The sequence below is a fragment of the Populus euphratica genome, unplaced genomic scaffold (genome assembly GCF_000495115.2).
Source record: "Populus euphratica unplaced genomic scaffold, PopEup_1.0 scaffold264.1, whole genome shotgun sequence".
Classification (NCBI taxonomy): domain Eukaryota; kingdom Viridiplantae; phylum Streptophyta; class Magnoliopsida; order Malpighiales; family Salicaceae; genus Populus; species Populus euphratica.
The window spans coordinates 150,076-165,963 of NW_011500144.1; the positions used below are offsets into that span (position 1 = coordinate 150,076).

The 15,888-nt window shown below is 28.3% G+C and overlaps 1 protein-coding gene across 3 annotated transcripts; it reads left to right on the top strand.

Moving 5' to 3' along the window:
- The first annotated feature begins 537 nt into the window (after positions 1-537).
- On the top strand, positions 538-4,364 carry LOC105110715 (ethylene-responsive transcription factor RAP2-7-like). Of its 3 annotated transcripts, none has more exons than XM_011005849.1 (10): positions 538-1,475; positions 1,589-1,614; positions 1,721-1,751; positions 1,834-1,921; positions 2,025-2,170; positions 2,400-2,444; positions 2,557-2,660; positions 2,768-2,832; positions 3,065-3,181; positions 3,632-4,364. In XM_011005849.1, exons 1-10 carry the CDS (start codon positions 928-930, stop codon positions 3,884-3,886), a joined length of 1,425 nt encoding a protein of 474 aa, XP_011004151.1. In that variant the 5' UTR covers positions 538-927; the 3' UTR covers positions 3,887-4,364. The 3 variants fall into 3 exon arrangements, with proteins under 3 accessions (XP_011004151.1, XP_011004148.1, XP_011004150.1); XM_011005846.1 differs by having other exon boundaries at positions 541-1,475; positions 2,768-2,904; XM_011005848.1 differs by lacking the exon at positions 2,400-2,444 and having other exon boundaries at positions 544-1,475; positions 2,768-2,904.
- Positions 4,365-15,888: the final 11,524 nt, after the last annotated feature.

Sequence of the window (15,888 nt, forward strand, 5' to 3'; positions counted from 1 at the left end):
AGCGTCGTCCATCACCCAAATACAGGCATTAACTCGAGGGCGGGGAGTATTAAACTAGAGGAATCACAGAGGCTTTAAAAGTCCATAAATAAATTCATATAGGCCCTTTCGTTTTACATTAATTAACCGAACAAAAAAGGGTAAGTTTCAACTAGTTGATTTGGTTTTAATTTTAATTGTAATTTTAATTTTAAAAAAAATCTAGTCTAGTTGTTTTAATTTTTTTAAATAAAAAAACAAACCAAACAACAGCAAAAAATACTTACACGTAACCAGCAGGGACCCCGTCCTTTCACGCTCACGCATTAAAACAAGTCACAATTCACGTTTGACATTTCCCGCTAGCTAGCTACTAGCTAGTGACATGCTACTCTCAATAATGTTCACACCAACACCCTCATCCACCACAGACCCATCTTCTCTCATGTATAAAACCATTATACAGAGCAATTTATCGGATATATATATATAAATAAATAAATAAAAGAAGGACGAAAAAAGGTGGGCAACTTTGTGTAATGTTTTGATCCGAAATGGCAAATAGCTAAGCTATATAGCCTTTCTTCGTGTCGCAAGTCCTGGACACAGCCTCCTTCTCTCGCTGTCCTCCTTTTTTACTCCTCCTCGCATTACCGACCCGACCCGACCCGACCTGAACACGCAAGTATAACCATAACCAATTAACCACATTATTCCATTCCCTTGTGCCCACCCCTCTCTCTCTCTCTCCAAAACATGAAAATCACCTGTTACTCGGCGAATAAATACATAAATAAGAACGCCCCTTCCCTCTCCCTCTCCACTCCACTTGTTTACACTGTCGGTCACTCTATCGCTTTCCATGTCCCTCTTTTAAATATTTCTGTTTCTTTCTCACCCTAGTGCTCGCTGCTAAAACGTTGTTGGATTGGAGTTGAAAAGGAGTCAATGATGTTGGATCTTAACTTGAGTGCGGTTTCTGGTGATTCGTCAACGACAGGGAAGAATAATAAGCACAAGCAGAAGAAGATTCTAGAGCTTTCCAACTCTCCAATGGAAAGCTCTGGCAGCTTCGATTCTTCTTCCATAGTCAATGCTGATGGCTATGGTGATGAGGACTCTTGCTCCAACGGAGACCTTTTTGCCTACAATTTCAGTATCCTGTCAAATGAAATCAGCGTCAAGAAGACCGTTGATTGTGATAATAATAATAATGATGGTGGTGGTGGTGGTAACTGTGGAGATCGAACGATCCAGCTTTTTCCAGTGGCGTGTGGGATCAAGAATGTGGGAGGAGAGTCTCAGTCTTCTTCGACGATGCAGATGCAGTGGTCGGGTCTCGGTGACTGCGGGGATCAAGGTTCCCCTTCGGAGCACGGGATCGTGGCTCAACAAAAGCCAGTGAAGAAGAGTCGGCGTGGGCCCAGGTCGAGAAGCTCCCAGTATAGAGGAGTCACGTTTTATCGGAGAACTGGAAGATGGGAATCGCATATCTGGTTAGTTTGGAATAATTAGTTGCTTAGTTATTTTTATTTTTATTTTTATGTTTATTAGGTGGTTAATGCATTCGGGGATTTTGAATGTGAATTGGGTTTGTGTTGTCTTGCAGGGATTGTGGAAAGCAAGTTTACTTGGGTAATTTTGAGATAAGATCAATTTATTTTATTTTGAGTTAATTTTGATGAGTTTGTGATGTGCGGTACTATTTATTTTGAGAATCTGGGCGTTTGGTTTCTTGTAGGAGGATTTGATACTGCACATGCTGCAGCTAGGTAATAATGATAATAGCGAAATTAGATTGTGATTATGTAAATAATTGAGGTTCTGGGTTGAATTCTGGGTTTCTGATTTCAGGGTTTATGATCGAGCCGCAATTAAGTTCCGTGGAGTTGACGCTGATATCAACTTTAACGTTACTGATTATGATGAGGATATTAAGCAGGTGAGCATTGTTGTAGATGTGACTGACTGATTGTGTTCTAAACATTTTAGTTTTTGACGCTTTGAGTGATTAGTTGTTAATCGAGTTTTTATTTGTCACGTAGATGCGTAATTTCACAAAGGAAGAATTTGTGCATATCCTACGTCGTCAGAGCACTGGATTCTCGAGGGGCAGCTCAAAATATAGAGGAGTGACGCTGCACAAATGTGGGCGATGGGAGGCTCGTATGGGGCAGTTCCTGGGGAAGAAGTAAGAAACCGTTTCTCTTGACATTTATCTAGCTGATTTGTTTCAGATTTCTTATAGATACTGTTACTATTCATACTGGACCGAACTTATAACTTGCATAAAATGCTTGCTCAACGCATATGTTCTTACATTGAAGTGAGAAATGAACTAAGAACTTAAAATGTTTAGGCTTGTGGTGAGAGTTGGGAACTTGGTTTTTTATTGGGCAATATTCATTGCTTGCCTGCAGGTACATTTATCTTGGGCTATTCGATAGCGAGATAGAAGCTGCAAGGTCCTAATGATCATGAATTGGATCTTTCTTGACTAAATTTCTTAGTTCGACTTCGACTCTCAACCAAATCCTTTTCAATTTACTTGAGATGTTCGTTTTCTCTGGTAACCAGGGCTTATGACAAGGCTGCCATTAAATGCAATGGAAGGGAAGCAGTTACCAACTTCGAGCCAAGCACGTATGAAGGAGAGATGCTTTCTGAGCCTCACAGTGGAGGTACTATCCGCTGCTAGAATCTCAACTTTTTTTTATCTATGTAAAGAAAAACGCTTAATTGCAAAGTGGGCCTTTAATGTACTAATCTACAATTACTTTTCATGCAGACGGCAAGCAAAATCTTGACCTGAACTTGGGAATTGCCCCCCCTGATACATCTGATGCCCTAATGGTAAACAGCAACATGGGTGGTTTTTATTTCCAGAGTGACTGGGATGGCTTGTCTACTGATAGGGCACCAAAGGTAACAGTGAAATCAATGTTGGTTTTTCTCAGGCCAAAGTAGTCCTGTGTGTGTTTGTTCTAGAAAGCTTTCTTGATTTTCTATCTATGACTCACTTGATGAGTTGATATTCAGCTAGGTTTACTATTTTATACTTTTAAGGAAATTTCTGTTTTGGCAGATTCTGAACTCTGCTTCTGCAACAATGAAAAATCAACAACCTAATGGCCCTGGAATGACATTTGTACACCCTCTTACGTGGGATGGTGTAAATCATCACATCTTTCCCATCTATGAGGTAATTTCAGTTATCTAGTTTATTTCGTGTAACACCTTTAGTTTTTCCAAGTTCTTTAGTTAGGGCACACAAATGCATGCAAACACCACACACACGCACGCACACACGCACACAAATCACACACGCACACAAATCGCACCTCCTTGCCCGTAGCTGTCACAAGGATGCAATATCATGGTGATTAACCTTGTAGGGCTCATTCATCCTTCTGAATAATGAATTATTATAAAATGCAAGTATGCAAGTATTTATGTCCTTTATTTTTCCCCAAAATGGTTTGCATGTTCCGCCAGAGTTCAGAATAATACCAATTTGATGTCATATAAATTTGCACTATAACCATTGCTGGTATTGAAAAATCAATGGATTTTTTTCTACTCAATGGCAAATTAAAAGGAGAAATCTCACTGTTTTGATAATTTACAAGGCCTTCATGTGTGATGTTTGCAGGAAAGAGCAATAGAGAAGAGAATGGAAGTAGATTCCTTCCCAAATTGGACCAGGCAAATTCAAGGACCTTATGGTGGCGGAGCAAATCCACTGCCTCTCTTCTCTACTGCAGCATCATCAGGATTCGCTTCTTCAGCAATTATGGCACCTTCAGCAGCTGCCGGTCAGCTTCAGTTTCCAAGTTCCACAATCCTCCACCGTTTTCCTCCAATTACCAACCCCAGCACCATCTCGCAATTCTACTGTAGAAGCTGAATGGTATAGTACAGCCATAATCCAGAACCTTTTCTTGTACAAAGGAAAGAAATGGGTAGGCAAACAAACAAAAAGCCAAAAGTGCTAAGTCACATTCATGTGTTAATTTCAATTACATACAAGGATCATTATATTCTGCATTCATCTGTCTTGTAAAGCTTATTGAACTGGAGATTTTTGGCATTGATGGTATGAGTATATCTCATTGTTCTTGCCTCGTTGACGAGAGCAGTCCCATCAGCATGCTGTGCCTATGCTTTTGTTTTCCTCATCATGAATGTGCTTAATGCATAGCCTTCTAAGATGGAAAACAGGAGAATGAAAGACTATTTTTCTGCAGAACTCCAGGAAATTTGATTTTGTATTTACAGATGCTTTAAGATACAGTAAAACAACATTTCTATATTTGAATGTGTAAACCTAAATCAATATGCCTGCCAAATTATATAATGCATGTACAAGCAAGGTAGCCCTTGTGGACCATACATAGCATCTATTTTCTTCCCTCGTTTTTCCGCATCTATCAGCGGGGTTAATTGTATTAACCTTTTTTTTTTTTTTTTTCAATTCCCAAATTAGTGTAAGCTTCACATGGTATAGTCTTGACTAGATTCTTAGCCTCCTACGGAGTTAGATTATGTTTCTCTAACCTAAATTAATGCATGTTAGATAAATTATTTTTAAAATATTAAGATTATATATTAAATAATATATTTTTTAAAATATAGAGATGGTAACACATTGTTTTAATCTAAGTTATGTTCAATTATGGTTAACTCGTGATATAGAGTGTGATATAGTAATAATTTATAAATTTGAAATTAAAATAAATTAGAGAGGTTAATTCTAATCAATCAAATATTAAAGAAAAAAATTTAATTAAAAAATAAAAAAAAAACTATATTTAAATAAATAAAAATATTATAAAGTGAGCATATCATGTTTATATTTAAAATAATTTATTTAATTTAATTAAAAACTAAAATTTTTTAAAAAACTAAATTTAATAAAGAATAACAGATAAAAAAAATTCAAAATAACTCGAATTACTTTTAAAATTAGTAAAAAAAATTATAAATACAAATAAAAATAATAATAAAACTTAATTTTTAATTAAATCAAATACTAAAAGATGAAACTGAAAAAAATATAAACTTAAAAAAAATAAACCCAACTAAATCTCCTAAATTAGATTAATTTTTTAAATTTATAATTTATTAAATTTTGAACCTAGACCCAATCAAGAAATTCAATTTAATATTAAATAATAAATTAAAAAATAATATTAATTAAAAAATTTAAAGTAAAAAAATAGCAACAAAAATGAAGGGGATGAGATTGTAAAATAAAATTAATTTTAAAATAATCTTAAATAAAATAAAAAATAATAATAAATAAAAATTTAATATAATAAATAAAAAATAGAAGATAAAATTAAGAATAATTTTTAATTATATAAATTTATTCAAATAAAAAGAATATCCATTAAAAGAATAAAAGTTAAATATAAAAGAAAATAAATTAAATGATTTGCTTTGAGAGATTCAACATAAAAATTAAGAAAGAAAGTGAAAAGAGTTAAAAAGAGGAAGAGTCAATTGATGTCCAATCAGAGGAAAGTACGCCACATGCGCTGCTTAGAAAGGTAGGCTCCATTGTGATGATTTATAAAACATCAAGGCATGCCTTTTTTGGCCATAGTGGCACACAGTGTTTTAAGATGGCTAAATGACTTACTTGTTGGCTTTTATATATATATATATATATTAAAATACTAGATCACCCTTAAACCATGTAATTATCTCATAGCTCAAAGTTAAATATTTTTTTATTTTTAAAAATATTTAAGTAATTATATTGTACAAGAAAATATAAAAAAATCAAATTGTTCCATCAACTTTATATTAACCAATGACCATATAAAAAGACTATTATCTTTTAGAGAAAGTTTTTTTGTTAATTTTATAGAAGGGCAAAATAATAAATTCAATAAATCAAGGCATTTCTGTAATTTTCATAATGGGCTCTGGGTTCCTGCTAACTACGATGATTACTTTGCTAAAATTAGGTAGTTAGCTTTCATAGAATTGATTAACATGAATTAGTTGGAGCTTCTACCCTAATCAATAATGTCCAACCCCTAGGTAGGGCTAGCCTAGCCTAACCCCCGTTTATCCGCACCCTACTCCCATGCCTGCCTCTACGGTAGAGCTCAGATTTAAGCTTCCACTCCTTTTTTTCATTTATTTAATTATTATAGTAGTGGTTAATTTTTAAAATATTTTTTATTTACTTAATTATTATAGTAGTTGGTTAATTTTTAAAATATTTTGTATTTAAAAATATATTAAAATTTTAAAATTTATTTTTTATATCAATTTATCAAAATAATTTGAAATAAAAAGAATATTAATTTAAAATAAAAAATAATTTAATTTTAAAAAAAGCACTTTTAAAATATTAAAAAAAAACATGCTCTCACAGCTGATGTTGATATTCTGCCTTTCTTATATATTTTTTAATAATTTCAATGTATTAATGATAAGAAAAAAATGTAAAAAATATTATTTTAATTAAAAAAATATATACAAATAATGTGTTTAGAGTAAATTATACTGTATTAAGTCAAACCACAAGATATATATATATATGTATATATATATCGTCATTGATTGAATTTGAAGCCATTTCATTTCAATGGCTTCCTAGTTGGAAGTAATACCCGGATTCCTCGGCTTTGTTCTGAGGTAGGACAGTAGGTCTGCAGAAAAGGTTGAAAAGAAGGCGGCCAGTCACTCTCAGTTATGCTTTATTAACAAAAACTAAAAAAAAAAAAAAAAAAACCGGTTTCAATGTCTTTTTTTTCATAATTGATATTTAATTAAATATAAAAAAACGAAATGGATTAGGTTCGGGTGAGACATTTGAGCTATTTCGTGCTATGCACGTCTTTTAATATTTAAAAATATTTTTTTATTTTATTATTTAGGGTGGAACTATATTTTTTTTCTCGGTGGTATAAGTTGTATCATTAATGGTAGTTTGATTTGTTGGTGATGAATTTTTTTTTTAAATTTTTTTTTTTATTGTTAGTATTTTAACTATAATACTTATTATTTTGGATTATATTTTTTATTTTTAGCCTTCTTGTAGAAATTTTATTTATTTTTAATTTTATTCTTTAATCCTAATTTTTTATATATTACTTTTAATTTAGTCCTCATTCTTTTTATTATTTTTTAGGTTTTTTATTGAATTGATTTTTCTTTTTAATTTTATCATTCAATCAAGAATTTATTTTTTAATTTTAATTTTAATTCTTATTATTTTAATTATTATTATTTTTTATTTTAGATCCTTTTATATAATTGATATTATCTTTTCAAGTTACCCCTTCAATATTTAATTGGTTGAGAATTAAGTTTCCTAATTTTTTTCAAATAGGATTCTTCTAATCAAATGCTTTTGATCATAAATTTGAAAAGTTAGCATGAGTTGATATTAAAAAATAAAAAAGATATTTACTTATTTTCTTTTTAGCTTTGTGATATTTTATGTTTTTTTTTTTCTACCAAAAGGTTAACTCGAGTTAATTCACCTTTTATTCCTCAAGTTACAGGTTTATCATACTAACTTGGATTAACTCAAACTATTTTCTTTTTTCACCTAAATTTACCCTTCCATATTTAATGAGCTGATAATTGAGCTACATTGTTTGTCCTTTTTTAAATTGTTTGTTCTCTTTGACAATAATTTTTTTTTCTAGGTTACCTTTAACACTTTCTTTTTTAATTTGGTCCATTTGTTGTGCTATTATTATTTTTTTGTATCATTTAATTAAAATAAGACCAACTTATTTGACTTTGTCTGGTCTATGACTCAAGTCAAATATTTTTTTTATTTTATTGTTCAAAGTACAATTATACTTTTTTTTCTTAGTGGTATATCAGGTGTTATTGATGATGGTTTGATTTGTTATTAATGGATATTTTTATTTTTTTTCTCCCTTCCCTCTAAAATTACATCTTAACCCTTTTTATTGTTAGCATTTCAACTTCAGTACTTATTTTTCTATATTCTAATTTTTATTTTTAGCCATCTTGTAGAAATTTTATTTAGTTTCAATTTCATTCTTTAATCCTAATTTTTTATATATTATTTTTTTTAATTTAGTCCTCATTCTTTTTATTTTTTTGGGTTTTTTGTTGAATTAATTTTTCTTTTCAATTCCATCATTCAATCAAGAATTTGTTTTTCATTTTTTAATTCAATTTTGATAATCATTTCTTTGATTGTTTTTTGACCTTTAGTTCAATTAATTTTTCTTTTCAATTTCACTATTTAATAAAAAGTAAAATTTATTTTTATCTTAATTTTAATCCTCATTATTTTAATTGTTATTTTTTTTATTTTAGATCCTTTTGTGTAATTGATATTATCTTTCTAGGTTACCCCTTCAATATTTAATTGGTTAAGAATTGAATTTCGTGGTTTTTGTCAAACAGGGTGCTTCCAATCTAATGTGTTGGGTCACAAGTTTGAAAAGTTAGCATGAGTTGATATTAAAAAAAAATATTTACTTATTTTCTTTTTAGCTTTGTGATTTTTTACATTTTCTTTTCTGCTAAAGGGTTAACCCGAGTTAGTTCACCTCTTATTCCTCGAGTTACAAGTTCATCATGCTAACTTGGATTAACTTGAGGTAATTTTTTATTTTATTTTTTCACCCAAATTTGTTGGGCTAATAATTGAGCTACATCATTTGTCCTCTTTTACATCGTTTGTTCTCTTTGACAATAATTGTTTTTCCAGGTTACATCTAACACTTTCTTTTTTAATTTGGTTCATTTGTTGTGATATCATCACTTTTTTTTTTTAATTAAAATAAAACCAACTTATTTAACTTAGTTTGGTCAATTACTCAAGTCACATATTTTATTCCTTTTTAAAAAAAATGTTTGCACTACTTGAACAATATATTTAAAGCAAAAAAAAAAAACAACCTCACGACATATCACAGTTACACAACTAGTATTGACAACTAAAAAACATGTGTTAAATTCACTATTTATAATAATGATCCTAATACCTTATGTTTTTTTTTTTAATTTTTGAACTTTTATTTTTTCATTCAAGCTCTTCTATAGCCTAATTAAAAGATATTACGCCTGACATTATGATAAAAATACAATATTTAGAGACAAGGGATTAAAATATAAAACATGAAGAAAATTTATGGAAGAAAATTTATGGTTAACACCATGTTAACAATAATTTTTATTTTGGTTTGAAAGTTTACTATTTTCATTTTTCATTCCTTGAATTACAGAGAGAAACTTGTTTGAAAATAGAGAGGAGAGATAAAGTGGTTAGCTAACACAGGTTTCAGTGATAAAAAATAGCGATCTAAGTATTAACGAATTTCATTCAATAAAAGACATTCCATTATGGTGTTTTTTGATCTTCCAATTGAAATGGTAGATCGGGGTTTAAAAGGTTTTATCAATTCAGGTTGAATTTTAGTTTTTCAACCCTTTTTAAGTTATTTGATGTTATAAATGGATTTATGTAGGTCTTTAAGGTATTATTTATGTATTTTTATATCAAAATAGACTTTTAGGTTAAAAAATCATCTTTCTTGATTTTTTTAATCATCTCCATGATAGCTAAATAATAGCTAAATTCTAAAAACAAAGTGGCAGGTTATTTATCGAAGCAAATGACTTGTCATATATTTATTTTTTTTTATAAAAAAAAAGACCTGAACATGGTTCTAGTTGGGAGTTTTGTGCCCGGACTACGTTTTTTAGAGACCCAAGCATGTTGAGCCACCTAGGCTAGGCTTACATACTTAGCAATTTTCTTTTCCTAGGTTTTTTTAATAAGTTTTATGAATTTAGATTTAAAAGAACTATAATTTTTTTAATTTGATTTTGTTATTTTTCACAAATAATAATATAGGTTTTCAATGAATTTTAAACTTTGTTTTTTTCCTAATTAATGTGTTTAATATGAAAAAAAAATATCATGAACATTGAATTAAAATAAAGTGTATGTTTTTTTAAGATTTTTGATATATTTTTTATATAATTTTATCACATTTATTAATTTTTTTTCTTCAACCATATACATAATATTGTGATATTTTAAATTTTCTTTTAAGATAATAATGAATTTTTGTTTAGGAAACAACATTTGTAATTTACAAAATGCTTCGATATTAGGTTGATGCTAGATTTTGTAAATGTCTATTTTTTTTATATTATTAAATATAAGATAGTTTCAAAAAGTATAAACTTAAGTTAAGAGTTTTGAGTTTGGTTTTTTAGGGGTGATAATGAAGAAGTTAATAGATAAGTCACCCTTAATATCAATTTACAAAATCGTACATTCGATTCTCACCTCAGTCAATTTTTTCAAAGTCACTAGACTTTTTTCACCGGTTGAAAAGCTTCTCCCTTCATCCACTTAATCAGGACAAATTCAGTCATGTTTCCATGTTCTAACAGAAAAATTTACTTTTAAGATTATTCTTAAATGAAATGATTCTTGTTTTTACCAAATAAGTACGGATTCAATCATGATTTTATAATAATAATAAAAATTTGTTCTTCAATCAATCCTTTTGCCCCTCATTCTTCAAGAATCAGAAAGATAAATTTCACTTAACATAAGCTTATGGGATTTTATATAGAATAACAAAAAAATTATTCCATTTCTACTATTCTATATGATATTATATATTCCAATACAATTAGATACAAGTGAAATAAATTATTTGGGATTGATCTATTTGATTAAATAAACACCTAATAGTCATAAACAATATAAATTTATATTTTAACTTTTATTTTTCCTTTTTTTTTAAATTTCCTTGTTTAGTTAAACAATTTGCTTCGTGTAGAAATTTTTTTAATTTTTTTTTTTGTATTAATAGAGCTTGTTGAAGCACAAAAAAAAGAGGTTTTGTTAAGCATTCATGAATAAAACTATATATATCCTCTACTGCAAGTTAATTTTGTACAACTCACTTCATGCTCTAGTGAAATATCAATTTTCAATAGGAATCATAAACAAGTCGTATATATGATTAGATATATACATGCAATAATTTATGTTTTGAGTTTTATATATGCTCGTAATTTTTTGTATGATTGAAATGGAGAAGACTTTTATTTTATTTTATTGAAAAGAATCAATACTTGATAGTTACATATTCATTTTGATTTTCTTATATCATAAGGGAAATACAATTTTAGATTTAAATTTGAAAATCACTTACAATTTCAATTTATCATAAGTTTTGTTTTTTGTAACTAAAAATTCACATTTTTTTTCTATAATTCAATTCGTGATGATTATAGGTGGAGAGTTCATATTCTAAAGTCATCGATAAACAATTAGTTGGACAATACTTAACAAAGTTGGCACAAAATATACAGATTCTGAAATCAATATTGTAATTAAGCAAACATTTCTTTTGAATATTAGTTTTCAATTCTCATTCCACAACAAGTAAATCTATATGATATACAAAAAAAAAATTACAAGCAGTATATTTATCAAATTCAAAATGGATTTAAACGCAAAAACACTATGATGTGATTAATTTTTCATAAGGATATTGAATATTTACAATTAAGTGATTTACCTAGGATAACATAGTCATGAAACTTTCACCAATGTAACTATATAGTTTTTTTACCATAATTCATGAACCTAATTACCACAAGGGATATATCGTACGAATTATAGTGAAAAAGAGTTGGGAAGAGGTAGTTAATAATAAATTGTAAAGAGAAATATGTAAAAGAAATTTTGATCCAAAATGATTACTTATTGGTCCATTCTTAGTCTGGGTAAAGTCCAGTGATTACTTATTGGTCCATTCCTAGTCTGGGTAAAGTCCATCTTATTGTGATAAGAACACATAAGTTTTAACCAATATAATAAGGATACTTATTGTTGTTCCAAAGACTCTACTTATTTTATTTATTTTAAAATTAAAAAACTTTGAAACAAATATGTACGAAATAGAGATATTTCAATCACCCAAATAAAGAACTATTTCACATAATAAAGAGACTAATAAGTTTAGATAGGAAGCAACATAAAATAAATCAGATTTGATATTTGAATATTCAATTTGATAACTTACAATGAATTCTTTCTTCTATTTCTGGTAAATCAAAAGGTAATGTCTCACATTTTGCTAGGGATGAATGAGAAAAATAATAGTTCTTATAAGTTGATGCCACAAATTCCATCCCTACAAATCATATTTTGATTATGTCATAACTACATTAAATGTACTTGAATTGTTAGATAATTATATTAAGTAATGACATTATTGTCTCATAGCTAATACATATTTATACATGAGATTTTTACTTCATGCGACTCCTTAAAGGCCATAAATAAATCTAGGGGTCAAATGATATTATTTATCTTAATAAATTTATAAGATAGATATCCAAATTTAATTAGATGCGTCCTAATTCTAAAGTTTGAATTTTGTCTATTGTAATACTTAAATAAAGTACTTTTTGATTGATTTTATTTTTTAGAAATTTAAATTTTTCTTTCTTGAGCAATAACTTAAATCTTTCAATAAAATACTTATTGTATAAATACCAATTGTACCTATAGTTAACAGGTTAAAAGTACTAGTTCAAATTAGGACAATATAAGACCTATTGCAAAGGGCTTTAGAAGTAAGCAACCAACCAGGAAAAAGTAGATAAAAAATTTTATGATTGGTAAAGAGGTGTATTAATGGTATAAGAGTAAATAAGTAAACATATAAAGTATAGTAAGCAAATACATAAAGACACAATTAAATATCTCTAGCTACTATCTTTTTTTTTTTTTTTTTTCTTTTTTCTTTTTTATAATTTGAATAAGTTATAAAAGTGAAAGAATAAAGATGGGTTCAAGCACAACCAAATATGGAACCGAGTTCAAGTTTCAATTAAATTTACTTAAATTAAATTAAGAGAACAAAAGTGGAAATGCAGTTAGAGCAATAATATCATACAAGAAGTTGAAATAAAATAGAAAGACTATACTTATATTCTAATCTAAACTTCTAATGTAACTAGAATTTAAATAATTGTATTACTTATTTTCACTAGCACTATATTGGTTGCAACAAAATCTTTTGTAATTTGATTTTGAGTTAGTAATTTTTTTTTCTTTTTTTCTTCTTTGTTTCGAATAGAAAAATAGACCAAGTTAAGTGAATAAAAACCGAATAAAGGTTAATGGTTAATGATAAAGATGTTTGAATAAAGGTTATTTTAGAATGTACTAGTTGTATTTAAAACAATGTTAATAAGAAATCAATAAGCATTTCTAGATATATTACTCAAAAGAATAGACATAATAAGCCTGGCTGATTGGAGTTGAGAACATTTTATCCCTATTATTACAAACATATAATTCATGAGAAGATAAAAAAAAAAATAGATGAGGGGGTCGCTTGTTTTTGCAGCCCAACACGCTCCTAAAATTTTTTAAATTTTTTTGAAGTGCTGGAATAAAAAATAAATTTTAAAAATAAAAATTATTTTAATATATTTTCAAATAAAAGTACTTTAAAAAACAATTGATACTATAATGTCAAACACTACTTAAATCAATCATTGTTAAATAAATAAATATTAACATATCATACATATAAAATGACAATTGTATGTTTTACATTTATATGAAAATGTTCAATTTTCATAAGATATTGATTGTTCTTTAAAAGGTTCCATAATGCATGCATATTGGATCTTTTTAGGTAATTATAATTCTTTGGAGCCAATTCTAATTGTTAACTAAAAAAATATAATTCAATGGCATTTGTGTTTTCTTCCTTAGTTTAGCCAATCTATCATCTAAAGCAAAAAAATGGTAAAGTATTCTTGTGCTTTGAAGTGATTTCAGATCTATTAAGTCTCATAATATTCTCCATCACTTAATCAATAGATTTCACATTTGTTATTTCCATTATTGCTATCATGTAAATTTATTATTGCTATCATGTAAATTTGTTATTTTCATTACTGCTATCATGTATCATGAGATACATGATAGATACACAATGAATATCCAAAACTCAATCAAGTCAGGCTTGATTTATACCCGATTGGGCTCAAGGTTCAAGTAAGGTTCAAGTCGAGTTCAAGTAAGCATTTTAGGTTCAGATTTTGGTGTGAATATTACAAAATCCAACCCATAAATACCCATTATCATCCCTAGTTTCAATGGGTGACAGCGTGCATTGGATGAAAGACATAATAAGCCTGGCTGATTGGAGTTGAGAACATTTTATCCCTATTATTACAAACATATAATTCATGAGAAGATAAAAAAAAAAATAGATGAGGGGGTCGCTTGTTTTTGCAGCCCAACACGCTCCTAAAATTTTTTAAATCTTTTTGAAGTGCCGGAATAAAAAATAAATTTTAAAAGTAAAAATTATTTTAATATATTTTCAAATAAAAGTACTTTAAAAAACAATTGATACTATAATGTCAAACACTACTTAAATCAATCATTGTTAAATAAATAAATATTAACATATCATACATATAAAATGACAATTGTATGTTTTACATTTATATGAAAATGTTCAATTTTCATAAGATATTGATTGTTCTTTAAAAGGTTCCATAATGCATGCATATTGGATCTTTTTAGGTAATTATAATTCTTTGGAGCCAATTCTAATTGTTAACTAAAAAAATATAATTCATTGGCATTTGTGTTTTCTTCCTTAGTTTAGCCAATCTATCATCTAAAGCAAAAAAATGGTAAAGTATTCTTGTGCTTTGAAGTGATTTCAGATCTATTAAGTCTCATAATATTCTCCATCACTTAATCAATAGATTTCACATTTGTTATTTCCATTATTGCTATCTTGTAAATTTGTTATTTTCATTACTGCTATCATGTATCATGAGATACATGATAGATACACAATGAATATCCAAAACTCAATCAAGTCAGGCTTGATTTATACCCGATTGGGCTCAAGGTTCAAGTAAGGTTCAAGTCGAGTTCAAGTAAGCATTTTAGGTTCAGATTTTGGTGTGAATATTACAAAATCCAACCCATAAATACCCATTATCATCCCTAGTTTCAATGGGTGACAGCGTGCATTGGATGAAACGATTGCATTGCCAACGACAATCCATTGGGATGAAACGAGAAGCGAGCTGCTAGTTGAAACGACTTGCCTGGATGCCTAACAATAAATGTTTTCTTTGTTCAATATCCCCCCTCCTGCACTTTTCCAGCCTTTTTTTTTTTTTTAATTACCGTGAATATCCGGGCCAGCTTACGCAATTCCTAATAACACACGGTACTTCACAGATCGGATCAAATTTATCTCATTGTAAAAAAAAAACAAAACATAGAGAAAACGCTCGTGTTTTTAAATAAATAAATAAATATAAATTCAATAATCAAGTCGTTTATTCTAGTTCATTCAATAAATACAATTAATTTAATAAATTAAACAACAGCATTAAATAAACCCAATTATATATATATATATAGACCATTGTCAACTTAAAAATATTTTAGAAAAAAATATCTTCTCAATATTTATTAACAAAATAAAAATTAAAAAAATATAACAGGAAAATTTTTTTTTAACTCAATTCTTAACAATTCAAATTTAAAAACCCAAAAAAAAAAATTTTTTTTTAACTCAATTCTTAATAATTCAAATTTAAAAACCCAAAAAAAAAAAAAACTCCGATCATCAATCTACCAAATACACAATCATAAGAGACCACAATAATTTCATAAAAAACAAATTGAATAAAACAACAAAACTCAAATCTTAAACACAATGTTAATGTAAATTTATTATTGCTATCATGTAAATTTGTTATTTTCATTACTGCTATCATGTATCATGAGATACATGATAGATACACAATGAATATCCAAAACTCAATCAAGTCAGGCTTGATTTATACCCGATTGGGCTCAAGGTTCAAGTA